The sequence below is a fragment of the Protopterus annectens genome, chromosome 3.part0 (genome assembly GCF_019279795.1).
Source record: "Protopterus annectens isolate FY-2018-M chromosome 3.part0, PAN1.0, whole genome shotgun sequence".
NCBI classification, from domain to species: Eukaryota; Metazoa; Chordata; order Ceratodontiformes; family Protopteridae; genus Protopterus; species Protopterus annectens.
In genome coordinates, this window is record NC_056731.1 from 1196534225 (window position 1) to 1196550865 (window position 16641).

The following is a 16641-nucleotide window of genomic DNA, read 5'->3' on the forward strand; positions in this document are numbered from 1 at the left end:
ACTGGCCTCATTAAATCTGGGCTTTCGCTCTTTTCAGGATTCCACTTTTTGGGCTCGAAATACTGAATTTCGACATTTCAGTATTTCGAGCTTCTAAAGTGAATCCGTGTGTGTGTGTGTGTGTGTGTATATATATATATATATATATATATATATATTATTAGTTCACCAGCAAACAAGATCCAGGGAAGGCACAAGAGCATCATGAGATAGGGAGTGAGCTTCGAGCTTTAGTAAATGGCCAAGTCAGAACCGAGGATGGGTTCCGAACCCATCAGTACAGAATGAAGGCGAGATGGGCCACTCACATGGAATGTTATGGTGAGTGCATAACTTCTTTTTTTTGTATATTGGCAGGCTAGAAGGGATTAATGCCTGTGCTTGAAATATTTGTTTGTATATATTCTGTATGGCTGCTGCTGCTGTTCTTAAGGATCTATGTACAAAATCCCATATTTTTCTTATTTCTTGAATAACTCCCCTGCTTCATCATCATCCCTTTCCACTTTGAATTGTAGCTTTCTGCTTCATGACACTCTAGTTATAGGTAAGTTTATAGTCAGGCACTGATATTCCACTCACCAGGCTAAACAAGGAGAAAGTTACTGTCAGCTGCCTGTCGTGTCCCAGGATCTGCCACATAATGCACGCACTCAGGTCACGCCACAACAAGTACAAATATGACTCTATCATTGTCCATGTTGGTGTGAATGACCTGAGATGTACCTCCCTGGGCTACATAAAAGAGACATGGAGAAGCTCTCTGATCTTGTAGCCCAGGCAGGTACGACGCTAGCCATGAGTAGCATCCTGCCATAACCCAGAATGATACCACAGTACAAGGACAAAATGATTGACTTCAACAATTGGCTAAGCTTCTGGTGTCATTCTAAGGGGATCCAGTATCTGTCTGCCTGGGATGACATGATCGACAGACCACAATGCTTTGCCAGAGATGGCCTGCACCTGTCACTCTTGGGATTCCGGATACTGGCTAAGGCTCTTGCCACCCCTATAATGCCTTTTTTAGGCAAGGTTCAAATGACAAATTCACCACCATCACAGGTACAAGCAAGCAAAATCTGAGGGTAGTGCTACTCAATGCTAGAAGTCTAAACCTCAAAATGCATTTACTCGTGGCTAAACTGGAGAACATTGACATTTGTGCAGTGACAGAGACCTGGTTCAAGGCTTCAGAGAGCACTCCTGCATTACCAGGCTATAATTCATACCTCACCTTTCGGCCACCTAACCTGGACGAAACACTAAAAGCGGAGGCGTGTCCATATTCATTAAGGATATCCACACCTCCAGGCTAGTTGCTCAGCATAATGCATCCATTATCCAGGTGCACCTAACTCTCCGCAAGACCGCAACCCAAATTTTAACTTGCTACGGATCCCCCACCATGCCCCAGGATTCCCACTCCTCATTTCTTGATACACTGGAAAATATTAGGGTACAACCCAACACCCTAATAATGGGCGATTTCAACTACCCCACCATTAACTGGGAAAACTACTCATGTACCAACTCTTTTGCTCAACATTTTCTGAAATTCATAAATTCCAGTGGCTTGGATCAACTTATCCAAACCCCCACCAGAGGCGGCAATATCTTAGACCTGGTCATTACCAACATGGGCGACCAGTGTTCCACACCAGAGGTCAGTTCCTCGTTGGTCAGATCTGACCACAAGCTAATCACCCTAGAATCCACATCCTGCCCCCACCCCGCATTAGGGAAACCACCATAAAAAATTTCTCAAAAGCCAACTTCACACTTCTTAAGACAGAAGTGGCAAACTTCACAACACCCATGCAGACAGACAATGGAGGTACGACTGCTGAATCCTACACAAAAATGCATTTTATAAGCACTTACAAGAGTGCATGGATTGTGCTATCCCTAACAGAACCAATATGCTATTCTCCAAAAAAAGGAAGTCAATCTGGTGGTCCCCTGCCATAAACAAACTCTACAAAAGAAGAAAGAAACTGTTGCAAAAAAGAGTAAAATCCCATGATTGGAGGAACTCCCTGGTCAGCTTCAATAAGAAGCTGAGATCCGTCATAAAATCCTCCAAAGCTAGTTACAAAAACAAGATCACCACTGATTCTAAAGACAACCACAAAGCATTCTATAGCTATGTCAAGAATCTCAATGGCAACACTCAAATCTGCTCTGAGTTACAGCATAATGACACTAAATATACAGAACCAACTGATATTGCCAACATCCTGGCAGATAGGTTCAGTGCTAACTTTACCCTCCCGTCTCACTCCCTAAAGGGCCCATCTCTATACCAAAAGAATGCAAAGTTCCTGTAAAAACGGCTGCACGGGTAAAAACACTCTCTCCAAAGCCAAGAACACAGCATCCATGGGACCTGACAACATCCAAGGCTGCATTCTACATGAACTACAGAATGAACTGGCACCCCACCTAAGCACATTGTTCAATCATAGCCTCACCTCAGGCTTTGTGCCCACTGAATAGTGCACAGTGACGGTTATCCCACTCCACAAAGGGGGAGCCACCACGGACTCCGGGAACTACTGACCCATTAGCTTAACAAGCCTGGTCTATAAGGCCATGGAACGTATCATCATGGAACTTATAAACAAACACAGTGGTAATCTCCAAACTCTGGACCCCACCCAGTTCGGGTTTGTAAAATGCAGATCATGTCTCCTAAACCTGATAGACTTCTTTGAAGCAGTCACCAAAGTGTAGACGAGGGTAAGGTGGTTCACACATCCTATCTAGATCTCGCCAAGGCTTTCGACACCATCCCCCACTCTGGAATTATAGATAAACTCGCTAAACTAGGTATAAATCCCCTATGTCACAAGATAGGTTGCCAACTGGCTCACTAACAGAACCCACACTGTGAAAGTAGCAGACTCCAAATCTGACTTCAGACCAGTGACAAGTGGAGTACCACAAGGTTCAGTTCTGGGTCCTCCCCTGTTTGGTATCTATTTTTCTGAAGTACAGGCTAACACAGAAGGTCTGTGGCTAACGAAGTCCACAGATGACTGCAAACTAGGAGCCATAATTGACACTCCTAATGATGTGGACATCTTACAAAAGGTCCTCACTGAGACAGATGCCTGGTGTCAAAGTCATGGCTTCAAGCTCAATGCCCAAAAGTGCATTGTCATCCCCTTTGGTAAAAACTCTGTATCCATGAGCTACCACATAGGTGGTAGTCTAACCTTGGGACACAGGTGGACAGTAGTCTCTCCTTTGATAATCACATCACCACAGTAGTCAGGAAATCCTTTTATGTGGCACACCTTACCACAAAAGGTTTCTCATCCGGGAAAAAAGAGGTCATTGTTCCCCTCTATTTGTCACTCATTAGACCCATTATAGAGTACGTCTCTTTTGGTATGTACCTCACAAGACATCTACAACAGCAGAAAAGGCTGCAGAAATACCTCACAAAGAGGATTACCAGCCTCAAACAGATGACCATCTCAAAAAACTCCAGCTTTACTCCATCGCATATCACCTACTCAGAGGCTATCTCTGCCTAACATACAAAGCTATGTCAAACCCAGAGCATTGGACATGCTCCACTTAAAGAAATCCCAATCCCTCCGAGCTACATGCTTTAGGGACCTAAACCCTTGTCACCACAATAAACAGAACATGCTGGAAGGATAGATTCCTGTCCCAGAGACTTCCCATACTCTGGAACAAACTACCTATCTATATCAAACAAAGCTCCTCATTAGCACTCTTCAAGAAAAATATTTATGATTGGATGGGAAATAGGAAATTCACCCCCCCCGGGATCACCTCTGTGGCTCTGCTCAACAGGGGCATAGGAAAATAATTTTCTTGTGTGGCGAAAGCCAGGGTACCTTTTTGGCTAGGCTTATAGAGGCCCTAGGGCCAATAGCCTAGCACCTACCTATGAAATGTGTAGCTCTAAAATATCCCCTCTTATCAGGTAGTTTGAAACCTTCTTGTCCTATTAGAAGGATCAGCTTTTCCCGCTTGAATCTTGCCCTCTTTCTTTATTACTATCCACAACTTCTCTTCTTGTTGATAAAAATATGCCTCACCTGTGTATAAAACTAAAAGGACTAAACACATTTTTTACAGCTTGTATCTTGCTATCCATATCCACAGGCAAAAGTTTCCAGTTTCTCATTTCTTTTATATTGTCTTTTGTTTAGTCTCTTCCCACATATCCTTAACTGCCATAATAGAATCCTTTTTAACTCATCCATAAATACTTCATTTTATCATTCAACCCAATTCATGTATGGGTACATAGTTCACAGTTATAGCCTTTGTTTTATCTTCACTAATTTTATATCCCAAAAAAGAAGCCTCAGAATCTTGACAACACTGAGATGTCCTTTTCTGGTTCAGTCAGGTACAAAATAATATTATCTGCAAATAAAGTCAATTTTCTTGAATACCATACCAATTATATCCTTGAATTTCTTGCGTCCCTTATTTTTTGTCAGTGGTGCTAAATATAACTTAAATAACACAAGGGAAAGAGGACATCGCTGCCTGGTTCCTCAGTTTAGACACAACTTATCACAGAGGAACACTCCCACTTTGATTTTTGCCTCCGATCCTGCTTATATCCTTCTAATTAACCTTATTATTGTACTAGGAAATGTAAATACTTCCATTGCCTTCCTCATAAAATCCCAACTTAGTCTGCCAAATGCTTTTTCTTTATTAAGACATACCGATAACAGTGGTGTATTTTTACATTCTGCTTTCCTGTAAATTACCATTGTTCTGTTATATTGTCAAATGTCTGCCTTTGCTCCACAAAACTACATTGATCCATATCAGTCAATTTTAGAAAGAACTTTGCCATTCTTTTAGCCACTGTAGACATAAACACTTTATAGTCATGGTTTAAAATTGAAATGGGCATATATGAAGCTGGATCTGATGATTCTTTTTAGCTTTTTTCCAAGATGTTCATGCTTCCCCTCTTTTTAAAGTATTGATAAGCAAAGCCTTTCAGATCTTTATCACTTTCTTATTGTATCTTAACTTCTAATTGTTGAGCCTCATCTACCTCTAACCATGTCATATTTAAGTCTTTCATAAATATTTCCATTTGTGCTTTCTTGATTTTCCCACTTCTCTGCTTTATACAAATTTTAATAAAATTTCTAAAATATCTCCAATACCTCTACAGTATCTCTGGTTATTTTTCTTGTTATAAGCTCCCTAGGTTAGGCAATAAGCCTTTCTACCTTCTGTTGGCTAAATTACTGTGCCAAAAGTTTTTGTGCTCTGGAATTATTATTCCAAATAGTTGCTTAACAGTAGGCTTTCTAAACCTATGCTTATTATGCAGTTCCTCCCTTATTTTCTTTTTAGACAGTCTACAATTGTGCCTCTTATTCTGAGAGATTTCCCTTATTCTGTAATAATTTAATCTTTTCAGCCCTTCCAAATAATTCTGGTTACTTCATAACCATATCATTTTTTCTTTAATTTTAACCCTATTTTAAACCGCACTTTCATTTATCCCACTCACAAGCCATAACTTCTCTAGTACTTTCTGTCTTCCCTATTAACTCCTGAATATTCATTACCCATTTCTTAAATTCTTCTCTTTTTAACTGGTCGGTGGGGGAACACCAGTGTCTCATATTTACTTTATTATCCTACATTTTTATCCTAGTAGTTATTGGCACATGATCAGAAATAATTATTGGATGTGTGTCAAAGTTCTCATTTAAAAATAAATGCACATGTTCCTGTCAAATATAATTTTTCTCTAATCTAGTCCAGTTTTTGTACCTTGGGGAATAACATGCAAATTCTCTCTGAGTTCCTGCTTCTGAATTCAAATCTTCCATACTAAATATTTTCATACATTTCTTAAAAAATACACTGTCTTTTGTTATATTTTCCCTTCTAGATCACCCCAGTTACATCCTCATTGTTACAAATCAAATTTCAGTCCCACCTGTAAGTAATATTCCCTGCTGAAAGTTAATGTCTACTAAACTTCTTTAAGCTCCATAACAGCAATTTTAGATGGAATATAAATACATGCTAGCATAATCCTCATTCCTTGCCAGTAGCCCCTTACTACCACACATCTGACGTTATTATCTTTTCCCCTCTTCTATCACAATTGGAGATCCTTTAGAAATTAATATAAGTAATATTATTTTCCTTTGCCCCTGATATTCTGCTGGCTATCCATTCTGAATTCCTTCCTTTATCAAATTCACATGCTCTTTCCTGTAGCATTGTAGTTTCCACTCTGCATTTTTTAATGTAATTAAATATTCTTTCATTTTTGTCTATACCTGTGAGACCTTTCCCATTCGAAGATAATGTGGAAGGTGTCACTATTATGATAAGAAGTCTTTATTCCCGCCTGTTATATATGGCAGCTTTTTTAAATGTCTGTTTCCAGCTTTTTTGATACATGCACCCACTAATGTTTGGCAGCTTAATCCTTTATAAAGTTTTCTCTTATCATCATCATCATTGAAACCTATGTCACAAGACTTTTTTATGAAAACCCTCAAACAAACAAACAAACAAAAAAATACCCATCTGGTCGACTTCTTTGATGCACACTGAGGGTATGACACTGGAATGGGGAATAACTGTTGTTGAAAATGCCTTCAGCAGACTGCCACATTAAGGTATTACTTGTAGTTTGACTGATTCTAGTGTGAATCTGTTTATGGTTGGATTACACAATAGTTGGATGAATGACAACAAAGAGTCATTGTTCTAGGCAACCAATCATCATGAATGAATATACCACTGGGGGTTCATGTGGGGGTCGGTCCAAGTTCCTGAGTTTTTTAATTTTCTTTTTCCCATTATTTTAAGTTTGAAAAGACTGGGTGTCAAAATATGCAGGTAACTGCAAGACATGGGCAGTAATCATCTAATCTGTTGACTATAATATGATCAGCAGTTACATTGTATTTATAAATAATTTGACTATAGATATGAGTATCAAATGTAATATCTGTAAGTATAAACTGATGTTTTGTAACCCTGAAGTATAAATCCCACATTATCTACACAGTCAGATATTATCAGCTGTGGAAGCTGTTAGTGATCCAGGGATAGTTAATAATAAGATGAATTATACAGATCATGCATCCTCAGTTGCAGAGAAAGCATTAAGAATGGTAAATCTGTTGTACAGGTCATTGCTGACTACAGACCCCAAGGCATTATGAAATCTGTGCATATTTGAATAAGGCCAGTTTTAGAATATAACTTGATCTTTTCTGTGTAAACAAGGTTTGACATAGGGTTGCTAGAATTGGTGCAAAGGAAATTTATGGGGAGAATTCCTAGTTTGGCAAATTGCTTATATCATGGAAGAGTAGGGAGACTAATTTGGTTTAATTTGTCATCCAGATTACTGATGGTAAAATATGTGCGGCCTTCAATGCCGTTAAGGACCAGATGACCTTGTGGGAGTGTTTATCTGCAAGCAAACCAGTTACAAGACAAACTGGTTATAGCTGTAATTTAACAGGTAATAGAAACAAGAAAAGTGTTACATTTCTGACTCAAGCACTGGTAAGATTGGGGAGCCATAGTCTCGTGAATGTATAAAACTAAGTCACTTTTACCACATTTAAAAATAAATTGAATGAATGGAGTCAGACTAAGAATGTATTTAGAAAAATTGGGGGAATCTGTATTCATTGAAGGTCAAATTGTGTGAATGCAGATATAACTTGAACATATGAACTTGTTTATTTAAGCTGAAATGCTAAATAGTTTTTAAACCAGGATATTAGAAAGATGGATAGATAGATATATAGATATATGTATTGTTAGATTGTCTGAATGGAGAAAAGGGGTTGTGGATTGATTGCTAGATCATCTGACTTACATTTGAGAATCATTTTTAGTTGAGGCCTAGAAATACTGTGTGGTAAGTGATGTGCTCAAAGTCAAGCAGTAGGCAAATGGAGACAGAGGGAATAAAACTCAGGAATGTAGTATCAAGTTTATCAGCAGCTCATAGCCTTAATCCACTATGCTGAACAACTAAGTTTGTTTACTAGCCATTGTCATATAGCCTTAATGAATGCGTTATACTCTTGTTTTATTAGATTGATGAAGATGAACCTCTGTTTCTTAGTCTGATTGAAGATTTGTTTCCAAGTATCCAGTTAGATAAAGCTGGCTATCCCGAACTTGAAGTTGCCATTGACAAACAGGTAAGATTTTTGTTGTTTAGAAAAAAAGTGCGAATTCTTTACTACAGACTGAATTTTGATCTCTCGTGTAATATTCAGTGTTTCCATTATGCAATATATTTTTATGTGGTGCTACAGTATTTGGAGTGTTGCCAATCAGTGCATTTTTCCTGCATGCTTTGGAGTTCTTATATATATATATATATATATATATATATATATATATATATATTTTTTTTTTTTTAATTTGAAAAGAACATTAACTTGTAATTTACCTCCAAATTTAAACCTGATGGATGTGAAGTATTAAAATTAATGATACACCTGTTTTTTAAAGCTAATAATTTGTACTTATACATCTCCCCATGCTGATGCATACCCTCAGTCTCAGTTAGAAGTTGATGATTTTTTTAACAAAATGGCAGTAAGTAAATGCTGTAATTAAATAACTCGCTCATTTTGACGTTTATGAAATTAATTTTCTAAGAGACTGCAACTGTTAAACTGTTTTTGCCCAAGAAATGGATTCATAAATCATTTGACTAGTGCATGTCTCCGTACTTCAGGCTTGCACCAGGTGTAGGGGGTATTATAATTGTCTTGCTGAATGTTTGTGTGTGTGTATGTGTGTATAATAAATGTATTAATCTGAATAGAGCACTGATACACAGGGACCCATTTCAGATCAGCCCATGGGCACAGTCTGGTTAAGTGATTTGGTCAGGATCACACAATAAGATAATGGTGGGTGTGGGAATCAAATCCAGAACCACTGCAGGTTATAGATATGTCAGTCATAGTCATAAACCTCTGTGCTAAACTAGTGTTGACTTCTTTCTCTTTTCAACTTCAGAGTATCCAGAGAACCTTCAAAGATGCAGTGTGCTTTACCGACAAATGCTGTGAAAGACTACACCAGTAATCATCAACATAATCATTATCAATCTCCTTTTTCCCATTTTCTTCATGGGAAAGGGGTTGTGTCACATCATCTGACACCATCTTAATCCATTACCACTCTTCTACCTTCTTTAACAGTCATGCCAGACTGTCACTGGTCTTCTCTCACACCATCCAACTATCTCTTTGCTGGACTTCTTAGTTTCTGCTTGTCTTCTTCCTGTCTTTCCCAGATCTTCATGAGAATTTCTCCCACTTTCTGCACATGTGCTTGAACTACCGTAGTCTGTTCTTTTTGAATTTCTTCTGCAGTTGGAACTACTTTTGCTTCTGTTCTGATGATGTCATATCTTCTTTTGTCCCACAGTGTGCATCCCATCACCCATCCAGACACTTCATCTCCATCACCTCTACCTAAAGCAACTACTCTGCCTTCACTACCCAGATTTCTGTACTATACAGATTAATTGGTCACACAACTGTTTTGTATACCTTGCTTTTTCATTTTTGTGGCATTCCTCTGTCATACATTATTCCACTGTGCAAGATGGTTGAAACCCCTCTAATTTAACTTTGACCTCCTTATTCAGACTTCCCTTCTCCTCAACCACCCCTCCCAGATACTTGAAGCTTTTAACCTGTTCCATTATTTTCCCTTCTATGTTAATTTTAAGCTTCTTTGGATTTCCCCCATTTACTGTTATGACGGTGCCCTTGTCTGTACTCCGTTTCATCCCATATGCCGTACATTTTTCATTCTATTCCCTCATTTGCTGAAGTTCCAGTTTAGAGTCTGCTTATAATCCCACAAAGTCTGCATACAGCAGCTTTGTCAGTCTGTCCTGTCCAACCTGTTTGTTACAGTAGTCCCATCGGCAGTATGAACACCAATGGACTCAGAGCTGAAACCTGATGCACACCCACTTTCCATGGGAATGCCTCTGTGAGCAGGAACACTGTACTTGTGTTTTAGGATCCTTGTACATAGCCTGCACTAATTCTACAAATGCTTCTGGAACTTCAAACCTTTAGGACTGCCCAAATCATCTTTCCTGGGGCCTTGCTATATTTTTCTCCAAGTATAAAAGCAAATCAAAAATCAATCTCACAGTCTTCTTCTTCTATTGGCTGCTCCCGTTAGGTGTCGCCACAGCAGATCAACTGTTTCCATTTCTTCCTGTCCTCTGCATCTTGCTCTGTCACACCAACAACCTGCATGTTGTCTCTCACCACATCCATAAACCTTATCTTAGGCCTTCCTCTTTTCCTGTTAACTGGCAGCTTCATCCTTAGCATCTCACAGAAACTCCATTAAAACCACATTCATAAACACAAGCTTTTGCAAATACAAGTGCTTCCTCAGACATTTAAAAATGTGTATTAAAAGAAAGGCCTATTTAAGGATATTTAAAATCAATCACATTACAGAGAAGCCAATCAAATGCAATCAGTTAAATAATTAGCAAAAATAAGTAATTTTCAAATATGTCTTAATTTCAAGACTAGCTTTAAAGACACAGCTTCATTTAATCCAGGGTATTTGTCTGGATTAAATAGCTTTTTATAGACCTTTGTTTTCATATGCATTTTTTAAATGCCTGAGGAAGCACTTGATGTGTGAATGTGAAAGCTTGTGTTTATTAAATGTGGTAATATACATAATTTTAGTGATGTTAGTTTGAGTCAGGTTTTTGTTTTTTTACATATTCTGTCCTTTTATCTAGGCTTGTTTTACCCATTGTTAGCTACCTGGTGTGGTGTTAAGTGCTTTCGCCATGTATATGAATGACCAGTTGGACTCTTTCCTCATCTCTAGCTTCTTCTCCACTCTCTGTTTCACTGTAAGTATTGGGTCAGTTGTGCTACTTACTGATCTGTATCCAGAATGCTCATTTCATATCTTACTTTCTATTACTCTGTATATTCATTTATTAATCACTCTTCCAGCAGGAAAGTTTGAATTTGATGTCTCTATACTACCCGTAGTTGTGAATATCCACTTTGTTTTTCAATACTAGAAATTGGATGTTTATTCTCTAGTCATCTGTAATATGTCTTTCTCTTCAAACTACAATGAGTACCTTCAGGAGCCATTATTGCCTTAAATCGCCCAACATATTGATCATGTATGCTATGAATCTGCTTTCCCTGACTTCTTTTCTTACTTCTTCTAGGGTATATTTTTTTATCTCTTTCATTGTAGGTTGTGTCTCTGGCAGTAGAGAAGACTATCTGTCTTCAAAAATTAAAAAAAAAATCCATTCATAGTAATGTTATTTATATGGTCAACAGTTTTATTTATATTTATCCAATGTTTTGTTTAGTGTCACTCTTTAATAGAATTCTTAGCCTATTTATCATCCTCAGTTATGTTATATATTAAAGTTCATTTTCTAATCTTTTTAGGGGTTTATCATCAAGTATTTAGATTTAGTATTATTAAATTATTTGTTTGTGTCTTTCGGCTTTTCCCGGTTAGGGGTCGCCACAGTGGAACTCCGGTCCGCTAATGATTGGCAGTTGATTTTTACATACTGGCTTGCCAGGCCTGACGCACAACCTTCAACGTAGGTACACCCATTCATGCATGTCTCCACGCAGAAGACGCTCTAGCTGAGAATCGAACAGGACAGCGTCTTACTGTGAGGCGACAATGCTACCGCAGCACCACCACCGCGGGTAGTATTATTAAATTGTAAGCCAGCTTTTTTATTCTTCTGTTTTTTCCTTACATAATAACATGCTTCTGTAGCTCTAAGTGTTAAAAGAATATCGTTAGCAAATACATTTTGACCAGTTTTGATTTATTTATGTCAAAACATTTTATTTGTTGTTGTTACATATAGCATTGACCAAAGGTTCTGTAGCTAAACCAAAAAGCATGTGTAATAATAAGCATCCTTGTCTAGTTCCTCATAAAAAGGAACCTATTTTAATATATGTTTTATTTCCTTCATGTAATATTTTTAATATTTTAATAAATGATTCGGGAAAGTCCAATTTTTGTAATACCAGAAATAAATAATCCAGTTTCATCAATTTATCTTATTAAAGGCTTTTTAAATGTTCAGACTAAATACTGCTAGTTTCTCTTTAATATTTTGTGCTTACTCAAGAGTTATTATTCTATTTTTAGTTTGTCTGGTATTAATAAAGCCTATTTAGTCATTATCTGCTAAGTCTGATATAATGTTTTAGTCTTTCGGCATGCATTGGTGCAAGCATTTTATAATCTATATTTACTAGTGTGGCTAGTCTATGTGATATATTTAATCTGCTTTAATACTGGGGCTGTTAATAGCATGACCATGAAATGGGAAAATCATTATTCAATTGAATATTATTACATGTAATTATTATCAGTTACACTACTTTACTGGGAAGTAATGTATAAATTTCAAGTATTATTTACCCATGTATACCTGACACTTTACTTGCTTTTATTTTTTAATAATACTTATTTGATTTGTTCTGCTAGCTTTGTAATAGTATTTAAGGAAGCCTATTATGTGTTCATTATCCATTTGTACTATATTTTCATTATTTTCAATAATATTTTGTGAATTCTTCCAAGATGTCTTCTAAACCCTTTACCTGCTATTTTCTGGGTTTGATAGAATTCATGAATTTTATATTTATTCAGTTTTTAATTTCTACTAGCTAACTTGTATAGTCTTCTAGGATTAACGTTATATGAGATGAATTTAAATATATTTAATATTGTTTCCTTATGTTCCTATATTTGCTGATTGATACTCTGAAACAATAAAAAGCACAATAAGTGCATTTAGTCCAACATATCATCCAAAACAGAAGCACTTATGGGCAGAGGTTCAGCTGGAAAAGAATTTTATTGTACAAAATACATTAAGCGCTTTCATCCCTCTGAATGGGGGATTTCATCAGAATAAAAAAATGTAAACTCTCTCAATTTTAAATACCAGAATTCCTCATGTCATTGGTGTAGAAGGAACCAGTAAACATTAATTAATATAATAATGTACTACTTTTTTGTAAAAGCACTCAACAATAAACTTATATACAAAAAACTTTTTACAAAACCTTATGTCCAATAAAACCATAAACAATTAATTAAAAAAGATTTTTTCAAACAAAAAATTTTATATTAATAGACATGTTTACTGGAACACTAAAAAATTTATGTTCCTTAAAAACATAGTACAAATGTATTTATAGTCTGTTGGCTCTTTCTCTTAGAACTGATTTTAAAGAAGCAAAATCCTTCAATCCAGGTGGGAGGTTTGCAGCAAGCCTGAGCTGTCACTTAAATTCTTTTTTTTACAAAGTATGTGTGTCCAATCTCTTCCTCTGGTGTCAACTTGTATAATTTCTAATATACCAAAACTGATAGTCTTGAATTCACTACAAACAAGGGAATGTTTGTATGAGGCATTGGTGTCCTTGATTCTGCATATCATATAGGTGTTCATAAATTCTAGTTTTAAATGCTCTTTCCATCTTGTCTACATAGAAGCCCCCACATGAATCACGCACTGCCAAATAAACTGTTCGTCTGGTGGCACAGTTTCCTTTCAAAAAAAAATTTCTGTACACGTGCAATTCATTAAAATAATAGACGGATTGGTATTTATATAAGGACATTGATTACAGCTGTCACACACCTTAGTACCAGTTCTCAATGGGTCTATATTAGAAGATTGAATGTTTGGGTGATCAACCACCTAAACATCGATCTTCTAATATTGAACCCCCTAGGGAAACACGCACGTTGGCCAGTAAAAAAAAAAAAACTTTACATCCAAACTAAGTGGGGGGCTTCACCCACCCCACCAACTAACTAAATATACCAACTCTGAGATCGCTCAAAAATACAGAAATGGAAAAATCCGGCGAACAGCCAAGGGAAAACTTTGCCTGCATTAAATCGACCGTTCACCATTTTTTGCTTTTGATATTAGAAGATGATATTTAGGTGTTCATAGGTAGGTACTAGGCTATTGGCCCAAAGGCCTACTTAAGCCTAGCCTACAAGGTTCCCTGGCTTACGCCACCCAAGATTTTCCTGTGCCACTGTCAAGTAGAGACACAGAAGTGATCCCCGGGGTGTAGTTCCTGTTTCCCATCCACTCATCAAGATTTTTCTTGAAGAGTGTTAATGAAGAACTTTGCTTGACATAGATGGGTAGCCTGTTCCAGAGTATGGGAAGTCACTGGGACAGGAATCTACCCCTCCAGCATGTCCTGTTTATTGTGGTGACAAGGTTTAGGTCCCTAGGGCATGTAGCTCGGAGGGATTGGGATTTCTTTAGGTGTAGCATGTCCAACAGCTCTGGGTTTGACATAGCTTTATATGTTAGGCAGAGATCACCTCGGAGTAGGCGATATGCTACAGAGTAAAGCTGGAGTTTTTTGAGGCGGTCAGTGTAGGGCATTTGTTTGAGGCCAGTAATCCTCTTTGTGTGGTACATCTGTGGCCTTTCCAGCTGCTGCAGATGTCTTGTGAGGTACATTCCAAAAGGGGTGTTGTACTCTATAATGGGTCTAATGAGTGTTGAGTAGGGGGGAACAATGACCTCTTTTTTCCAGGATGAGAACCCTTTTATGATGAGGTGTGCCACGTAGAAGGACTTCCTGACTGCTGTGGCGATGCGACTATCAAAGGAGGGACTGCTGTCCACCTGGGTCCCAAGGTCTCTTATCACACATTCGGTGTTAAGTAGATTGCTGCCTATGTGGTAGTTCATGGGTACAGAGTTTTTAACCAAAGGGGATGACACTGCACTTTTTGGCATTGAGCTTGAGGCCATGGCTGTGATACCAGTTGATCACCTAAACATTCGATCTTCTAATATAGACCCGTTCTCAACAATTTATTTGCATTTACTTTTTTTGTTTTCTAATAATCGTTCAAGATTTGAACCAGTTTTGTTAATAAAGATGGGTTTGTCCCCTACTGCACCCACTAATTAATACTTACACTATATCTTGAAGGATTCTCCCCTTTAAACATTGTTTTACTGTATTATTTAATTGTTTGTTTGCTTTCATGTTTATATATGTATATATGAATTAATTGGATGTCTAATAATTACCCTAATCCTTGTATTTCTTTTTAATCCATACTATTATGTTACCATGTATAAGCTTTTAAAGTGTCCCAAAAAATTGTTTTGTATTTTGTCCGTGTTTTCATTATCATCTAGTTCAAATAAAATATATATATTTTTTAGTAGCAAATGTTTAAATCCATCTAATTTAATAATAAATGATGCAGTCCCTTGGCAGGGTGTAAAGCATTTTAAAAGCACATATATGTTGGAGTCCCCTAGTTCTTTTGTTCAATGCTTAAATTTGGTTCCACCAAATGTGGTTGCTATGATTGATTTCTGGTGTTGTGTAATTAGTGTATGCGATGCATGTGTTTATTTTAATATTAACACTGATTTATAGACTTCTGGTAGCAAGTTTGGAATGCTTGATCTGCCTAGTCTGACCCTTGCCTTCCTTTTGGCTATGCTTATTTTAGTACATATATTGACTTATTAGAAGCTGCCAGTATGAATGCAAACATGCTTAAAGGTATTAGTTGATGCTTAAATGTTCATATACATAACCACATGTAATGTAGAGCTGTGAATTTTAGCTGCACCAGTCCTTATTTATTTAAATAATCCCAACAATTTTACCAAATGCAGATACTGCAGTCCTGGAAAGAGGAAACCAAAAGAGTTATAGTGCTGCTGAAGATAGGATTCTTGGTGGTTGTTGAGAAAATAAAATCCATTAATTTCAATACTTTATTATCTAGGTCTGTGCTACTGGAAGTTGGAGCTTATGTCGGAAAAACAAGCATAAGGCATGAAACAGTCTTACATGGGGTAGAAGTCCATTGCAGATTTTGTGCAAGCATGCATTTGTGCATACATGCACACACACTCACGTATACTTGTGGGCAGTTTAAAGCATAACTACATTCACCTAGCCATATGTATTTGGGATGTAGGAAGGAATACACAACAAAAATCCACACACACATACATGGGGAGGACAAGCACACACCATACAAAAGTTACCTGATGCATGATTTAACTGCCAGTCCGATGAAGGTGTAAGTTTTCTTTGATACCAAAATACCAGAGTGGTACTTAATGAAAAATGAGCACTTTATGAAGATTTAGAAAAGTACCTGAAGGCTGTAAGTGTCATAGTGGTAGACACAATGTTAGTGTGATGATGCATATGTTAGCCAGCTGTACTGCAGTGGCTTCCCTATGTTTCATTTATAGTTTTTCACAGGAAATCATTTTCAGCACTGGTTCTGATTAACTTTTTTTTCTTTTTCTTTCTTTTAGCAGTTTTCATTCTCTTTATAGTTGTGTGACCCTGGTGTCAGTGTGCACATAAGGGGGTGTGGTGGGTGAAGTCCTCCACATGAGGCAGTGTGGAGAACCACTATTTATTGTGTTTTACATACAGATTAATTTAAGACTGATTGCTTTCATCCAGTTATAGCTTCATCCTGATGTAACTTGAAGATCCATAGTGAGACTGTACTGGACGTTATTTC

The 16641-nt window shown here is 37.3% G+C and overlaps 1 protein-coding gene across 1 annotated transcript in view; it reads left to right on the forward strand.

Moving 5' to 3' along the window:
- DNAH5 (dynein axonemal heavy chain 5) overlaps nucleotides 1–16641 on the forward strand; it is a 1226896-nt gene that overhangs the window by 4894 nt on the left and 1205361 nt on the right. The window contains exon 2 of the mRNA XM_044065791.1: nucleotides 8106–8213. Within this exon, the coding sequence (XP_043921726.1) occupies nucleotides 8106–8213 (108 nt within the window). The remainder of the gene's footprint in view (nucleotides 1–8105; nucleotides 8214–16641) is intronic.